Below are 18,625 nucleotides of genomic sequence, written 5' to 3' on the forward strand. Positions count from 1 at the left end.
ACAACTGCTCCACAACTGCTAAAACTTCTCAGTTTGGTCGGAAGGCCAGCTCTAGCAAGGGTTCTAGTTGTCCCAAACACCTTTCATTTAAGGATTAGGAACCTTAAGTGCAGCAGAATTTATTTTGTTACCTTGGCCAGATCTGTGCTTTGCCACAATTCTGTCCCTGAGCTCTTCAGGCAGTTCCTTTGACCTCATGATTCTCATTTGCTCTGACATGCACTGTGAGCTGTAAGATCTTGTATAGACAGGTGTGTGGCTTTCCTAATCAAGTCCAATCAGTATAATCAAACACGGCTGGACTCAAATGAAGGTGTAGAACCATCTCAAGGATGATCAGAAGAAATTAACAGCACTTGAGTTATATGAGTGTCACAGCAAAGGGTATGAATACTTAGCCTAGTTCAGACTGCACGATTTTCAAACTCGTCGGGTCATTGCTCTTTTCACACTGCATGACCATCTGGGGTATCATTCAGTCCCTGCTGTGTTCACACTGCACAATGGTTTGACAACAGAGGAGTTCCCACTGCATGACTGAACAAGAGGAAGAATCGCCGAAAACTCTATATCTCCGGTGCGCAAACTACGTTTCCCAAACACACGTGCGATGTGACAAGTAAACAACGCGAGATCACACGTGTCAGATCGGAGTTCTCGCGCGAGACTTGGAATTGTTATTAAAAATGATAAACTGCAAAAAGTTTGCTTCAAATTGTGTGCGCTGATTTGTGGAGAAAAAGAAAAAACATTATGGCAGAGGGAATTGTTGGAGACAGAGGAAGGCAGGATTGTGTTCAGTTTGAGGTAAATAAAACATTTTGTAGTGCTGCTGCTGTGGCTGGACGTGCAAATGTTTCTGTTTGATATAATTGTAAACATATCTATTAAAATACTGATACTGTGTCTATAACTCCTCCCTGAACCTCCCGCTGCCCTGTATCTCACTCTCTCATTGGCTGTCGGTCATCGCCGATGTCATTTTCAGTCAGAACGCAGTTCCCACAGCAGGAGTTTCAAACGCCGACAGGTCCAGATATTTAGCATGCCAAATATCTCTCAGGCGTCGGCAACTCGTCGGCGATTCTCTCTGATCGCGTCTTTGATTATTCACACTGCGTGATTGTCACTCGCGTGCACGAGCACCGATTTGCCTATGATCTCTGGCATTTTTCTGCGATTTTGCAAAACCTGTCAGGGACTCAAAATCGGGGCAAAAATCGGGCAGTGTGAACTAGGCTTTAGGAACATGTGATATTTCAGTTTCTCTTTTTTAATAAATCTGCAAAAATGTCACCACTTCTGTGTTTTTCTGTCAATATGGGGTGCTGTGTTTACAGTAATGAGAAAAAATGAACTTAACTGATTTTAGCAAATGGCTACAATATGGGGATCTGAAATAAGGGGATCTGAATACTTTCCGTACCCACTGTATATAGTTGAGCCTAGAATTAAATGACAATATTCTACCTTAGAAATAAATGTGAGGCAAAGCAAAAATCCACATACTGCCCGCCCAGACTCAAGCCCTGTGATCTAGCTGGTGATACTAGTTTCATAAATATTTTTAAACCATAAGGCTTAAGGGCTTAGGATATTGAAGTACAACTGTCATCTTTGGAATTTTACCATTTGTCGGCATTTCTAGAAGATTCGTCAAGGTTTTGAGATATTTAAGCGTTGAATTAGCAAATGCTTTCGGCAGCATATGTCCCAACTGGTCCAAAACTGTTGACCACACTCAAGAGAGGCCGGACATAGGACATTGCACAACGCAGCTTCACTCAAACAGCAGGGAGCAAAAGCTCATAAAACCGTTCTGCCGGCTCTGCCAGAGACTTTAGGAAATGGACAGCTGGTGTAAGATTTTCAGCCCTCAGAAAAAGCATTGTGGAGGATTTACAACACGGAGGGATTCCGAAAATAAACAGAGAAAGTGAGGACGCGAGATAACGTTGTGCACAAGTTTGTAGGTGATTTCGTCCATGCTTGTGATGCTCTAACAGGTGTGCAATAACTGGATGTGATCGCCGAGGTTGGCACCGACTCTGCATGCACAAAGCGAGGGTGGATAGAATGCCTGAGATGATATGGGCTAGTTATGAGCATGCAAACATCTGTGCCTTTAAAAAGCAATCCCAGAGATAATTTCACACAACACTGAGGGATGTACAAGCACAAGCATATACAAAAAGGAGTTCAAAGCTGCAAAAAGAACAAGTATTCAAACAATATTCGACAAGGGAGCGACATCCTCGCACACACGCACACATCCCCCCCTGTAATTAGCTTCTCTCATTCCGTAACTATGTATGAGGCACAGATACATTAAGCCCAGCGGGATACGGCATTCACACTGTCGCGCTTCCTCACATAGACACACGTGCACGAACGCTGTGGTGGAGACGCCCCGTGGTGCTGACCGGGAGAGAGGCGCGTGTACTGTAGGAGCCAGACAACAGTGCACAACAAAGCACAACCCCAAATTATGGGCATACATAATCACCCCCTTCCTTCTGCCTCCTGTCTCGAGCTAGCAGTAAATCACCTCCATCAGCATGAGCATCATATGCAATTTTCTAGCTGGGTAGCTCCGAAACCGCCACGGCGGCCGACACGGTTTGCATGCTCACAATCAGAGCTTAATGCATGAAAACCAAAACACCATGTTTAAATGAGGAGGGAACAAGACGCAGAGAGATATGAAGAAAGAAAGAGTGAATAAGAGAAATGTAACAACGACTGTGGAATAGGCCGTGCTTACCCAGGCATCAAGTTCAGAGGCAGGCTTGAGAAAGAGAGAACGAGAGAGAAAGATGAAAACATCACTTAACACAGCTGAAGAAAAACACTTAAGCCAGAGATAGTTTCTCAACATATGACGACATGAAACATGAAACAATGTGCATCCATTTTTTAATTATTGGGTTTAAAGAAGACATGAAATTACATTTGTGGGGAATTTAAAGGTATAGTTCACCCGAAAATGAAAATGTTGTCATCACTTACTCACCCTCAAGTTGCTCCAAACCTGTATGAGTTTCTTTCTTCTGTTGAGCACAAAAGATGATAGTTTAAAGAATATCACCAGCATTCTTTAAAATGTTTTCTTTTGTGTTCAACAGGTTTGGAACAACTGTTATTTTGGGGTTAACTATACCTTTAAGTTTCATAAGGTAAAGAATTTTTAATTTAAGTGAAACAATTGCATACTACAATACTATATAGTAGGCAAAAGTAACAGTATATCAACTTAAATTATTTCCCTCCACTCGCATGGCCTTGGTTTTATCAGCAAAAAGTAAGACATTTCTAGGCAATGAAAAATCATGAAAACGTTGACATAAATTAAGAACGTAAATGTTGATTTAATGTTAACCTTAAGTAATGTTTTTACAGAAACATTAAAAATATATATTTCATTAAAATGGACAGAATCCTCTCTAACCACTGCAAACTGTCTACATCTTCTGTCAACTTTTTGTGCTTGACCAGTTAAATATCAAACATGAAAAGGAGACTGTAAATGGCCAGGCATGAATCTCCAAGGGCTCCTAATTGCAACTGTAAATTGGGTGCTAACAAATGTATTATGTAGTATGGAATCACTCATTATAGGAGCAGCAGCAGCAGGGCGTTTCACACGTATTTAATGAACAGGAAGGAGAAGGGAAATCTGGTCTGCTTGTTGAAGCCAAGTGCTCACCACTGCCAGAGCTCGCATGGATCTTGATAAGGCTGCGTTAAAACCAAGAGCTGAGCATCAGAGGAGACCTAGAAATATGGTTCATTCTGCTCATGTTGTTAACAGAAATGAATCATTTAATAATCATTTGTGGCTTTAACTACAATGTACTAACATTTAAAATAATAATTTGATACAATGCACTTAGTGTGTACAGGCATGTTTTTACATTGTACTTAAATTTTAAAACTTACATGCATGTAATTACATCTGTATTTTATTTCTGTAATTACATTAATAATTACACTATTGTAATTGTCCAACTTCCTTGGAACCCAGTGTCACTGTACTTATTTTTTGATGCAAGTAGGCTACAGAGTAGTTAAGGCCACATAATATAAAGTGGGACCAAGCTCAATAAAATTATATATAAAATTATAAAAATAACAAATTTAAATGAAAAAGTGAAAATATAAAAGCCAATTAAAAATATAAATGAATACCATAAAAGTATATAATTAATACTAAAACTGATTAGAAATAATAGCCCCTTTATTGAAACAATCAAAATAAACTATACGCTATCAAACTAATCTAAGGAGCTGTTTACACAACATCGTTTTCAGCTAAAAATGGAGAACTGTATAACTTTCTGGCCATTTATTTACACGGCAACAATGTTTTTGGGGCCTTAAAATGAGAACTTTTGAAAACGTGCTTCAAAGTGCACATTTTTTAAAACAATAGCATTATCATCTCCTTGTAAACGACAAAAACACAAAATTGTGACAAAATGTGGCATTATATGCATGCGTAAAAACATTTTCAGTCAAAAGGCTCGTAGTATTTCTTGACAAAGCAACACTGCCATCTACTGGCCTGGCATGAATAAAACAGTGTTCCCTTTCGAGAGAGGTTCCTCGTATTACGTATGGGAAAAACTCCTTTTCTCGAGAATATGAAGCAAAACTTTAATAAAGGTATCCATGTAAAGCGCAGTGCCGCTGAACGGCCATAGCTCAGCGCGAGGAGCGCTCTGATTGGCCGGGCCACGGCAACTGCATGAACCTATGGTGAGGCGGCTGAGAGGAACGAGCCAATGGGGGGCGTTCCAGAAGCCCGCCGAAAAAAGGTGCTTATATTTGCATACAGGAGGCTATATAAAGCCCTGATTTCGCCATAGGTGTCAGATTTTATCTCCTTCAGCGATACCTTCGCTGACCTCCGGAAGAAGCAACCGCCGTCGAAAAGGCACCAGCGGAACCTGCAGCTGAGGACGACGGACTCCCTCTCCGCCTTCTCTGCCGTTCCAGCTACGCCATCCGGCGATCGTATCCTTTTATACTCTCTTCTCCTAAAAGAGCGCGGGGCGTTGTTTCAAATGCCTCGCATTTCCTGCGGCTCTTGCAGAGCTCCTCTCCTTGGCGGCGACCGTCACGTCATCTGCGTGGCATGCCTTGGACGGGACCACGCGCAGCTCGCACTCTCTCAGGGCGGCTGCCCCGAGTGCGATGAGATGGCGCTGCAGACCCTTCGGGCTCGCCTCGCCACCTTCGACCAGGTCCCTCCTCCTGCCGCTGGGCCGCGCCGCAAGAAACGCCGCGACCAGAGGCTGCCGGAACGGTCTGGCGACTGCACGCCGGATGACTCCCCGCGTGCCTCGCCATCGCCGGTCACCTTCACCCAGGAGGAACAGCGTCCCTCTCATGCAGCGGCCTGTTCGGTTTCCTTCGGTGGCCCGTCGCCAGAGGATGATGAGGACAGCCTCTCCACAGCCGCTTCTGGTAGCGAGTGGTCAGCTTCTGTCTCGGAGCCCCCCGCTTCGACGCAGACCGCCACGAGCGCCAAATCTAACGTCGACGCGGAACTCATCCGCGTGCTCTCCAGGGCCGTGGAAGACCTCGGGCTCGAGTGGTCCCAGCCCGATGAGCCAACGCGCAGCAGACTGGACGAGTGGTTCCTGGAAAGCCGCCGCCTCTCTTCTCCTCAGAAGCCCGCGCCTTTCTTCCCTGAGGTACACGACGAGCTTACGAAGTCGTGGAAGTCGCCCTACTCTGCTCGCGCCAGATCCGCTTTTTCCCCAGCGCTCTCCGTTGTCGACGGCGCTAAGGAAAAAGGCTATGAGTCTCTTCCACCCCTCGAGGAGGCTGTCGCCGCGCACCTCTGCCCGCCCTCCTCCTCCAGAGGATGGCAGTCCAGGGCTCAGCACCCGTCCAAGCCCTGCCGCACCACTTCTGCTCTCGCTGGCCGGGCATATGCCTCCGCTGGCCAGGCTTCCGCGGCCCTTCACACCATGGCTGTCCTTCAGGTGTTCCAGGCCAGACTTCTCCGCTCCTTGGATGAGTCTGTCCCCGACTCCGATGTTTTGAAGGACCTCCGCAGCGCGACGGACTTGGCCCTTCGCGCCACTAAAGCCACTGCACAAGCCATCGGGAAAAATATGGCTAACCTGACAGTCTTAGAGAGGCACCTTTGGCTGAATTTGACCGAGATGAAGGACGCGGACAAAGCCTCCTTTTTGGACGCCCCCATCTCCACTACCGGTCTCTTCGGCCCGTCAGTCGTGGGTTTCGCGGAGCGTTTCACTGAAGCGCAGAAGGCTTCGCAGGCTATGAGGCATTTCCTGCCTAAGCGCTCCAGCTCGTCTTCAGGCCAGGGACGCTCTCGAGGTAGACCCCCGCCTTCTCAACCCGCTAAGCCGGCAGAGCCACCTTCCCGGCCTCGCTCCTCTTCTGGACCGCGCCAACGTTCCCGCTCCGCGAACCGCAGCAGTCGGCCTGAACGCCGGGGACCTCGACCCAGGATTGTGTTGAACCCCGAGCCTCCGAAGCCGTCCTAGCCGCAGGGATAAAAAGGAGATGGTCAGGTCTCGCCTCGGCCGGACCCCCATCTCTCCCTCCCGGTCTCCCAGTTCCCTGCACCCAGGTGACTGCCGACCTCAGTTTAGCAGCCAACGAGCCCGTTGTCAAACGCACTCGCCTGCACACAAACGCCGTTATCACGGCGACCCAAATAAATCTCAAAAAGAGCTTTTTCTCTGTAGTAAATGTGCCCACACATCAGTCTGCACTCCTACACTCATTCACCCCTCCCACCCATGCTATAAATGTCCCGGCGCCCACTCCACAGTGCACGCCGCCACACATAAGCACTACCCCCTCTATGTCTCAAGCACAAAATGGCAGCGCTACCGAGTTCCCTCTAGTAGGCGACCCTTATCCGCGCCGGCTCCAGCCGCTATCGTGTCGGGCTCAGGCCTGGCAAGCCATGCCCGGGGTATCAAATTGGGTTATGAACATAGTAAAAAGGGGCTACTCGCTACAGTTCGTTCGCAGGCCCCCGCGCTTTCGCGCCGTGGTCGAGACCTCGGTGAGAAGCAGCGTCAGTCACGTGCTTCGCACCGAGATTTTGAAACTGGTAAAGAAGGGAGCGGTGGAGCCCGTTCCCCCTTCCAAAAGCGAGTCGGGCTTCTACAGCCGATACTTTCTCGTTCCGAAGAAGGACGGAGAGCTCAGGCCCATCCTAGATCTAAGGCATTTGAACAAAGCTCTAATGACTCGCTCGTTCAAAATGCTAACGGTGAAACAGATCCTCGCGCACATTCGCCCTGGGGACTGGTTTTTCACGATAGATCTGAAAGATGCGTACTTTCATGTGCAGGTAGCCCCCCACCACAGGCCATTCTTGAGATTCGCCTTCGAGGGGCAGGCTTATCAGTACACGGTCCTGCCATTCGGCTTATCCCTGGCGCCCCGCACGTTTACGAAATGTATGGACGCGGCATTAGCCCCGCTCAGGCTGAAAGGGATGCGGGTGCTCAACTACCTCGACGACTGGCTAGTGATAGCCCAGTCTCGAGCAGAACTACTAACACACAGATCCTGGCTCCTCAACCATTTAGACTGTTTGGGTCTCAGGATCAATATCGCCAAGAGCTCGATGTCACCCACTCAAAAGATATCTTTTCTGGGCTTTGTTCTAGACTCGAGACTCATGAACGCGCGGCTGACGTCACAGCGCGCGCTATCCGTCCAGAACATGGCGACTTCATTCAAAGCCGGAACTCGCGTTCCCCTGAAACACTTTCAGAGAATGCTCGGCCTTATGGCCTCGGCATCGTCAGTGCTCAGGCTGGGACTGCTACACATGCGTCCCCTCCAGCGTTGGCTACGCGCCCGTGTCCCTCCTTATGCATGGAAATGGGGCCGTTTTCCCGTCAAAGTGAGCCACAGCGTTGTCAAAACTTTGGCTCCTTGGACGAGGACAGAGTGGTATCGGAGGGGCGTGCTTATGGGCACAGTCACGAAGTTGAAAGTGGTCTCGACAGATGCCTCCACTCGGGGGTGGGGAGCCCTACACGAGGGCAAGCCGGTCTCTGGCCTGTGGGCAGAAACAGAAAAGCGGCTGCACATAAACTGTCTAGAGATGAAAGCGGTCGCCTTATCGCTGAGAGCTTTCCTTCCACATATAAAGAACCACCACGTCTTGGTTCGTTCAGACAACATGTCGGTGGTAGCGTACATAAACCGCCAGGGTGGCCTGAGATCATATTCCCTTCACCGCATGGCGAAGCATCTCCTTTTATGGGCAGAGCACAACCTGAGCTCCCTGAGGGCGGCTCACGTGCCAGGTATTCTGAATGTGGGTCCGGATATGTTATCCAGGAGAACCATTCCCCCAGGGGAATGGTCTCTTCACCCGCAAACGGTTCTCTTAATTTGGAACACCTTCGGCAGAGCGAAAGTGGATCTCTTCGCCTCAGAAGACAACACTCACTGCCCAATATTTTTCTCCAAACGCAGGGATGCCCTGGCCCATGTCTGGCCCAGTCTCCCGCTGTATGCTTTCCCCCCGATCGCGATGCTACCACAAACCATCAAGAAAATCAGGGAGACAGCATCCGCTGTGCTTTTAATAGCCCCGCTCTGGAGGAACCGAACGTGGTTCTCCGATCTGATCCAGCTGTCAGACACAGCCCCATGGCCCATTCCGCTGAGGAAAGACCTCCTCACGCAGGCGAAGGGGGGGATCTGGCATCCCAGTCCCGAACTATGGGCCCTCCACGTATGGCCCATCAACTGGTATCGGGAAACCTCTCTGACAGAGTTATGAACACTATAGCGGAAGCTAGAGCCCCCTCGACGAGGCGGCTCTATACTCTGAAGTGGTCAGTGTTTTCTAACTGGTGTGCCGTCCGAAATATCGACGCACGCTCATGCGAAATAACAGAAGTGCTCGCTTTTCTCCAAGAGCTACTGGACGCGGGTCGTTCCCCCTCCACGCTCAAAGTTTATGTCGCCGCCATAGCAGCTAACCACGCTCAGGTCGCGGGACATTCACTAGGGAAAAGTGAGCTCATTGTACGTTTTCTTAAAGGGGCCAGGAGATTGAACCCCCCTCGCCCCCCTTCGGTCCCTATTTGGGACCTCGCGGTGGTTCTAGACGCTATGAAGGGTCCCCCCTTCGAGCCTCTCCAGACCGCGACCATAAAGCTTTTATCATTCAAAACTGCGTTTCTGCTGGCTCTGGCCTCGGTTAAACGTGTGAGTGACCTACACGCACTCTCAGTGAGTCCGTCCTGTCTCGAGTTCGGGCCCAACAACTCCAAAGTTGTTCTTAAACCGAGACATGGTTTTATACCCAAAGTGCTTTCTACCCCTTTTAGAGCACAGGTTATTACTCTGCTTCCTTTACCCGTATCTCAGGGTGAACAGGACGCGAATCTGCTCTGCCCGGTCAGAGCTCTGAGACTGTATCTGGAGCGCTCCTCCCCCTTCAGGCAGTCGGACCAGCTGTTTGTCTGCTTCGGCGGCCGCACTAAAGGTTGTGCTGTCACGAAGCAAAGACTCTCACACTGGATAGTGGACGCTATCTCGCTGGCATATGAGTCTAAAAACCTGACTTGCCCTATAGGCGTTAAAGCCCACTCCACTAGAGGCATGGCCTCATCTTGGGCTTGGTCGTGTGGCATTTCTTTGGAAGATATCTGTGCGGCGGCAGGCTGGGCCTCTCCGTCCACTTTTATCAGATTCTATAAATTGGAGGTTCCAGCTCTACAAGCAGGGCTTCTCTCCATTTAGGCTCTATCTTGACCCTGGTAAACAGATTGCCTTTAGTTTTGGCCTGTACACATCAGTCCTTAAGCACTTTTCATTTATCATAAGATCCGACTATGTCCGATCAGCCGTTCAAATGAACCGACTCTTCCGGTTCTTCATCCCCCCTTATAGCCGCCTCTTCGGTGTCTCGGGGGTTATTTACATGTGCTTTGGGTATACTGGGTCAGTCAGCACACACGGCGCTTTACATTGTGTTCCCATACGTAATACGAGGAACCTCTCTCGAAAGGGAACGTACTCGGTTACTTTCGTAACCTCGGTTCCCTGAGAGAGAGGAACGAGTATTACGTTCCGTGCCGTGTTTATGCTTCTCAGGTATCGCTTCAGTCGATCTAAAAACCTGACACCTATGGCGAAATCAGGGCTTTATATAGCCTCCTGTATGCAAATATAAGCACCTTTTTTCGGCGGGCTTCTGGAACGCCCCCCATTGGCTCGTTCCTCTCAGCCGCCTCACCATAGGTTCATGCAGTTGCCGTGGCCCGGCCAATCAGAGCGCTCCTCGCGCTGAGCTATGGCCGTTCAGCGGCACTGCGCTTTACATGGATACCTTTATTAAAGTTTTGCTTCATATTCTCGAGAAAAGGAGTTTTTCCCATACGTAATACTCGTTCCTCTCTCTCAGGGAACCGAGGTTACGAAAGTAACCGAGTACGTTTTTAATTGTTTTTGCGGATATGCGAACAGGGATCGTTTTGGGAACTAAAAGGAAGATCGGTTATTATTTTATGAGATTACGGTTTAGTTGAGGTTAGTTGCATGTAATTATGCATAATTTATATATCATACACAACAAGGACACTGTAAAACAACGTATTACCAGAAAATCTTTTCTGTTTGTAACATATCGTTGTTGTGTAAACGTACCTTAAAGGGTTAGTTCACCCAAAAATGAAATGCATGTCATTAATGACTCTCCCTAATGTTGTTCCACACCCGTAAGACCTCCGTTCATCTTCGGAACACAGTTTAAGATATTTTATATTTAGTCCGAGAGCATATCCAAGTGTATGCACACTATACTGTCCATGTCCAGAAAGGGAATAAACATCATCAAAGCAGTCCATATGTGACATCAGTTAGTAAGTTAGAATCTCTTGAAGCATCAAAAATACATTTTGGTCCAAAAATAACAAAAACTACGACTTTATTCAACATTGTCTTCTCTTCCTTGTTTGTATTCAATCCTTAAATAAAGATTCAAACGGTTGTTAATCAGTGAATCGATCAATGATTCGGATCGCCAATGTCACGTGATTTCAGCAGTTTGGCACGAGATACAAATTCTCGTCATTCTTTAGCTCCGCCAACACGATACACCTCCAGCCGCTCATTTTTTTCCGGAAAGACTCGGTATAGCCTATCTTTCTTTTATAAATATAATAAAACTAAAGACTTTTCGGAGATATGAAGGATGCAATACTACTCTATAGGTACTCAAGATTGACTGAAACTGAGTGCCCCCCCCCCTCCCCTTTAAGGTTGATGTACCAAGGTGCCATTTGCATCCTGTTTTTGGTCTGTAATTTGCATTTGGAATATTTACATAATGCATTTGCTCATCTGCGATATATTGCTAAAATGCTATCAAGATGTTTTTACTACAATGTATGTGAATTCAATCTTTTTAAGATGTTTATCAGAAAGAAATTGAACATACTGCTTTGCTAAAATGGCAAAAGAGCAATATAATAAAACACCAATGTTTAACAAATAATTTAATGTATTAATAACAATAAACACTTCTTCTGCCAAGTAATATAGTTTGTCAGCCTACCTGTCATCTATTAATATAAATTGGCACATTAATATAGATTTCAACTGATGTGCGGTCAGAGGCGTGAATATATTGGGTATTTGGATATTTTTAAACACCTTTGATTGTAGCTCATCCAATAAGATTTTAGTCTCGGCCCTATACATTTATAAAAAAAAGACAAAATATCCTTCATAGGTAGGTATTTATATAAAATGGCATTTTTCAAAGCTACAAATGTAAAGACTGCAGCAGTCAGCCTAAAATAGCCTCCCGAAAACCGAAAAGTGACTCAACGACAATTCTTAGCCGAAGAATCAAGAGTTTGCTCCCTGCTGGTCTGATGACGGCAAACTCATCACTCAGTCTCAAAGAACTCTCAGAGCCTGTTGAGAGCCACACACACACACACACACGGAACACACACATACAGCGCCTGACTACACACAAGCCTTGTCGTTTCTTTATTTATCCTCTTTAAATACTCTGTGGTGACAAAGCCAATCTGATGGGCGTGCTGCACTCATGTAACGCTCTGTTTGGGATCTGGAGCAGGCTGATAATACTCAGGCAAGCATGAATTACACTGATAAGTCTAGAAATGAGCCCTCCTCAGAGTTGGGTTTACCATAAACAATGGTGCAAGTGTGTGCGTTAGGCTGTAACTCAGCACCCAGGCCAGGATAGATGCAAAGTGACAGGCAGTACGCTCAAGAAGCAGTGAAGAGACTGGAGGAATGACGAACTGAAGTCTGCTGGACACATTAAGTGAACTATAGCATATTATCTCAGAGTTCTAGATCACACCTAAAGTTTCAGCATGAAGTTTGGACAGAGTTGCTCTTCGGAAGAGATGTTACAGACAGATAAACGTTAAAAAAACATTTAAGTAAACCATAAGTCAGATTGCTTAAAAAAAATATCTGTGGACCATAAAATAAGATATTTTGAAAAATGTCTCTCTTTTTTATATTTTATCTGATAGAAATGGAGTAAAAAGCCTTATCCAGTAAATCACAAAAATTGCAGTAAAGACAAAAAGGTTGAGAACCACTGCATTATAGAATCTTAGAGCAGGGTTCTCAATTATACTTAAAAGTTTTTAGCATTATTTGGCATTTCCCGTATTAAAGGGCTAGTTCACCCAAAAATTCTCTCATTAATAACTTACCCTCATGTTGTTCGACACCTGTAAGACCTCCGTTCATCTTCAGAACACAAATGAAAAACACAAAAACTATTCTCATTGCTTCATAAAATTATCATAGAGCCAATGTAGTGAGATGGACTTTTAAAGAATTATTTAATGCCTTTTATGGGTCTTGAGAGAGGAAATGACATTGGTGTCAATGAAAGCCTTTCTGAGGCATCGGATTTCAACAAAAATAACTTCATTTGTGTTCCAAAGACGAACAAAGGTCTTACGGGTATCGAACGACATGAGGATGAGTAATTATTGACAGAATTCTCATTTTTGGGTGAACTAACCCTTTCATAGTATAAAAAATGCTAATATTAACATCTCGATGAAGATGCCATTCATTCTCATCAAATCACAATCAAACTCATGGTTAACTGCCGTTTGCATCCTATTTTAAGTCTCTGATATACGTTTACACTGGAACATTTATGTTTAGAGCATTTGATCATCTGCAACACGTTGCTAAAATGTTTCTGCTACGTTTACGATTCATCATATACCATCTTCATAAGGTATAATGCCTCAAATACTGCTTCCCTAAAACAGATATAATATCAATAGAATATAAGGATTATAAGTATTTTATACTTCGATTATTGTTGTGGAGTCAGAAAGGTTGAAAACCACTGCATTATAGCATCTAGAGTTCTCAATTATACTTAAAGTTTCAGCATTAAGTGTTTCCTGTCCAAACTAAAATGTGATTTAGATGTTAAAATGCTTTAGTCCCACACCTTGTTAAAAAACATAATTTAAAACTGCTCATTTCTATTTATTACTACCTCTGGTAATGATAATCCCCAATTAAATGCTCTCACCGCATGAAACGTCCAGATAACAGTCTTACCATACGGCTATTGATTAACCTATGTCATATGAAAACCTGATTCAGGTTCATTTAATTTAATTTCAAGTTTTGGAGGCTATGTGACTGAAACTCGCAATGAGTAACAGTTGTCACGTGTTCTCACTCAGATCAGTCTCAAACAAACAAACACACACACACACTCACAGTGCATCTGTTGTGTCCTACGGTGTGTGTTTATACTCCGTCATCCCCTCTAGGTTGGCTGTGCTGCGTTGCCATCTGATATCTGGGCGCAGCTTCCCTCCCGCTTTTCTCGTCTATTTACTCGTCTGCATTTATTTAACACGTAGCTCCCGGCTAGGCAATAAATTAGCACTTAATATTCAAACTGACTACTCAGAGTGCACACCACTGCGGTCGTCTGGGGAGAAGAAGGAAGGGCCACTTGCTTCTCTCATGCCGTTGCCATGAATAATTTCTTTGCTGACGTTTCGGCTCTTATCGGAGCCCGATCCGACCACCGTGGCAGCGAGAGCCAATGTCATTTTCGAGCAGGGTCTTGAACGTGATATTGATGACATGAGGGAAAAGAGATTAGAGCAACAAGACAAATCCAGAAGAACTATTTGACAGAGGGTCGGGATTCGTTTGGCACCAGAGGGCGAGACACAGGAATCAGCCCGGAACGGTCAAGTGCTCGCGAGGTATAAAAATTTTATATGCTCATCTTCCTTTACTGAATGGTGGGTAAAGCTTACAGCTAGCAGTCATAATCCCGACAGCCTTCAGGGTTCACCTGCCCCTAAATGATATCGTCCCCCATCATGTTCCATAGTTTTTTTTTTCTTGCAATGCTCAAGGAAATATTAAAAATGTTGTTGCATAGCAATCAGCATGTTCATTTGGGGAATGTAGGTTTGAGTCTAGTCCCAGTTCCATCTTCTCTCTCTCAAATTTTGAGGTCACAAAGTCCAAAAAGGAATATAAAATTTTCTCAAAATAACCTTCCCAAGGAGCACATGTTGGTGCTCCTTGGGTCTTGCAAAAACAAATTTTCCCTTTCAATCTAATTGTCTATTTGTATTAAAGGGACAGTTCATGCCAAAAATTTGATTTGATGTTTATCTGCTTACCCCCAGCACCCAAGATATAGCTGACTTTGTTTCTTCAGTAGAACACAAATGAAGATTTTTAACTGTAACCGTTGTAGTCTATAGTTGTAATGTGAATGGTAACACATGAGAGTATGAGAAATATGAGAGTAAAAAAACATGCACATACAAATCCATATTAAAAACTAAACTTTTATATTAAAATGTTCAATAAAAACTTTGAAAAGTCAGACACGTGGGCAAGCAGTTAGCACATGTAGTTACGGTTTAAATCCGGTTCAATCCTTTCTAACCTTGTAGTAAGACTGTGTTCAGACTGCATGCAAATGTGACACGGATCCAATTTTTTTGCTCATATGTGAGACATTAAATTAAGTGTATGTAAGATTGTGGCCAAAACTGGTACTGCAATCACTTTCAAATGACTGTAGAGCGGTGTATCCCCTCTCCCCCTCCCCCCTGACTCGAGGTTGCCAGATAGGCTGCTTTTTTTCTTCATCCTCGTCTTCATCCTCCTTAACGCCTGCGCACAAATTCACGGGCTTCAGGCATAGACAGTAAAAGAAATGGACAGAGCTATCCCATTGACTTCAACGGCCGAAAATGAGGCCAATTAGAGGCACTCACTTCCTGATGGCTGAGCGAACTGCGCAGGCTCAGACTGAGCTTGAGGACGTAGATGTGACGTGAGCCTCCTGTCTGACAGCTGTAGGTCTTCTAGTAGTTGTGGAAAGTGAAATCTGAATCACGTTGTTTAAATATTTTCTCCCGTTGCTTTTGGCTCACTATCGGCTTCTCCCCATTCTTCCCCTTTGACTTTATGTTTCCACATCCCCCCGACTGTCTCATAGACAGTTAAAGATTGCTTCTGAGCATCTCCTTCTGTCTATACGTAAAATTTCTCAACTGTGCGACAGAGTCGCATTGGTTATGACTTAATCGTTAGCCTATTTTTACAAAAACAGCTTCTACGGGCCGATAGTGTAAGATACAAGGTAATGGAGCCTTTTATGCATTGTCGTGTTTCTTTAGAAATAAACAAAGGACAAATGGAGTCTTTAAACGCCTCAGATGTAAAGTTATTAACTGTCAAAGTGACTCAGAAATGAATGGGAGTCAAATGCGTTGCTAACAGCAGGTGATGGCTTGGATAGCAATGGGTGGAACGCTTTCCGAGTGCTAGATTACCCCCTTGCTTCCAAGTCCTTATGACGTGTACTGCGTGCCATCTTGTTACTGGCCACGTTAAAAAAAAAACAATACTGTGAATCTGATCTGAGCAATAAATCAAAATGGCTTCCAGTGTGAACATAGCCTAAAAGTGCCAACAAAAAAAAGTCCAAAAAGAGATACAAATTTCTCTTTCAAACTAATTTTCTACTTCTATTTTGAACTAGAGGGAAACTCTAAAAATGTTTTGTCTCTTCCCAAATAACTTCCGGTCTCCTCTTTAATTTCACTGCCAATGAAGTCTAAAAACAGACAAACTCAGCATTTCTATTAAAGTGCTCACACAGAAAAATCTGGTTTGAATCCAGTTGTTCCAATTCAAATCTGCCCCTTATATCAAATAACAAAAAAAATGTGTAAATGACAAAGTTAAAAAGTTAAGTTCGAAATACATTCCTTATACTCTCGTCACACACCCTGGCATTTTGAGGTTGACATGGAAACAACAAGGAAATCCTTATCAACTGACACAAAGACTCTTACCAGAAAAACCTGTGACACACTCCAAAAAAAAAAAAAGCCCTTCCGACAGAGTGATAAGTAAACACTTACAAACACACAGACAACACAAGACCTAATCCTGCACCTAATTCCCTCTTATCCCAGACTCCTGCTCGAACAGCGACGCTAGAACGGAAGAAACTGTGCAGGGAGCACAGGATAAAATCTATCCACTCCACCTGCCTGCCGCGGGCCCTGCTGGCAATTACCTGAGCTCTGGCCTGGCTCGAGCTCAGAGAACGCGGGAGTCTTAATGGCTTTGCATGCAGGAAGATGTCAGGCCTGAGATTACAATTACTGATAGGACTTTGCTACCAGAACGGCTCTCTTCTCTCTCCCGCCGCAACGGATTACTCACACTGAGCTTCTCTGATAAACTGCATGGCAAGGGGAGATGAAAAGTAGGTAAATAAATAAACAAAGTAATGAATTGTTCACAAGGTGCGGCGTGTGCTTATTGTTATCTTGGGTTTGGGGGGAAATGTTGATGTCAGTGATGAGGCATGTTATGAAGCTGGAGTTTACTGTATATATTAATGCTGTCGAATCGATTAATTGTGATTAATCACATCCAACATAAAAGTTTTTGTTTACATAATATATATATACACCGATCAGGCAAAACATTGACCTAATTTTGTGTTGGTCCCCCTTTTGCTGCCAAAACAGCCCTGACTCATCAAGGCATGGATTCCATTAGATCCCTGCAAGTGTCCTGTATTATCTGGCACCAAGATGTTAGCAGCAGATCCTATAAGTCCTGTAAGTTGCGAGGTGGGGGCCTTCGTGGATTTGATTTGTGTGTTCAGCATATCCCACAGACGCTCGCTTGGATTGAGATCTGGGGAATTTGGAGGCCAAGTCAACACCTCAAACTTGTTGTGATCCTCAAACCATTCCTGAACCATTTTTGCTTTGTGGCAGGGCGCATTATCCCGATAAAAGAGACCACAGCCGCCAGGGAATTCCTGTAGTGCATCCTAGTGCCATGTGTTCCCCAAGTGAATGATGCACCCGACCATGCACATGATGTAAAATAAAATGTGATCTATCAGACCAGGCCACCTTCTTCTTGCTCAGTGTTCCGGTTCTGATTCTCACATGCCCACTGTTGGCATTTTGAAAGGGGTCAGCAAGGGCACCCTGACTGGTCTGCAGATGCAGCCCCATAGGCAACAAACTGCGATGAACTGTGTATTCTTACTAGGGATGTGCACAAATAGTTGAATATTTGATCTGTGATTAATATTCCAATTTTGCTACGTTGCTTTGCTGGCCGTAAATGCAGTGAGTCGATGATTATTACCTCTAAAACTCACAGTTACAACCAAGCCGGCAGCACCCCTCTCAGAAACTGAAGGTGACCGGTCCCAGTATAGCCGCCCCTCTGTGTTTTTTAATGGACGGGAGGCAAACTAAACAATAAAATTACACTTCAAATATTTTTCCCCCAAAGTTAGTTTATGTCATTGTAGGCAGTTATCATCACGATGATTTCATTTCAAGTTTTCGTTTTTAAAATAAGTTTAGTTTTACTTAGTTATTTCATGCTATAAAAACAGGGGGTGTGACATCATGATTGACAGCTGAGATTGACGTCTTCTCTGAGTGAAGTCGTCACTGAGGCACTAACAGACTTTTTGGGGGATTTTTGAGAGCAGATTGGAGCTTTAGCTTTCATTTCTACATTTCTATAACTGTTTATTTCACACCAACTTAATTAATTGTTCTGCATCTGTGAGAGTGTGGGCGGACTTTTGACATCGCGACTGTACTTCCTGCTCTCTACTGAGCAACTCCGGTCCCGAAATCTCTACTGCGTAGACTCAGTCCCAAGATGTCAGCGCCGGGCAGGCCATCTGAAAGCTTCAAACTGCCAAGCAGAAGAGGATGATGTTGCGTCGTCCATATTATTTTACGGTCGATGGTTACAACTAGATCCACTGGGTGGCGCTGGTTAATAAGTTGATTGCATTTGATCGCATGATGTCGACTGCCTTGCGATGTTTGGAATTACTTAGATGAAAATCGAAAATGATCTTGCAAAATTAAGTTACTTTTGATCAATAAATTATAGTCATCATAATATCATGATCTGAATGAAATATCACATGAAATCCAAACACCAGGCAAATGAGGAATGACAGCTGTACATCACTGCATTCACGAGTGCAGGTAAAAGGAGCTGTAGCCTACCAAGAGTAAGAGCAAGA

At 44.8% G+C, this 18,625-nt stretch overlaps 1 protein-coding gene across 3 annotated transcripts in view; it reads right to left on the minus strand.

Annotated features, from left to right (window-relative positions):
• Nucleotides 1-18,625, minus strand: part of chchd6a (coiled-coil-helix-coiled-coil-helix domain containing 6a) — a 110,500-nt gene that overhangs the window by 77,017 nt on the left and 14,858 nt on the right. For 2 of the 3 annotated variants that reach the window (XM_067445764.1, XM_067445766.1), the window contains one exon: nucleotides 2,765-2,788. The exons of the other annotated variant lie outside the window; for it this stretch is intronic. In XM_067445764.1, coding sequence (XP_067301865.1) covers nucleotides 2,765-2,788 — 24 coding nt within the window. The remainder of the gene's footprint in view (nucleotides 1-2,764; nucleotides 2,789-18,625) is intronic. 3 annotated transcript variants of the gene reach the window in all.

Source organism: Pseudorasbora parva, chromosome 6 (genome assembly GCF_024679245.1).
Source record: "Pseudorasbora parva isolate DD20220531a chromosome 6, ASM2467924v1, whole genome shotgun sequence".
Lineage (NCBI taxonomy): Eukaryota > Metazoa > Chordata > Actinopteri > Cypriniformes > Gobionidae > Pseudorasbora > Pseudorasbora parva.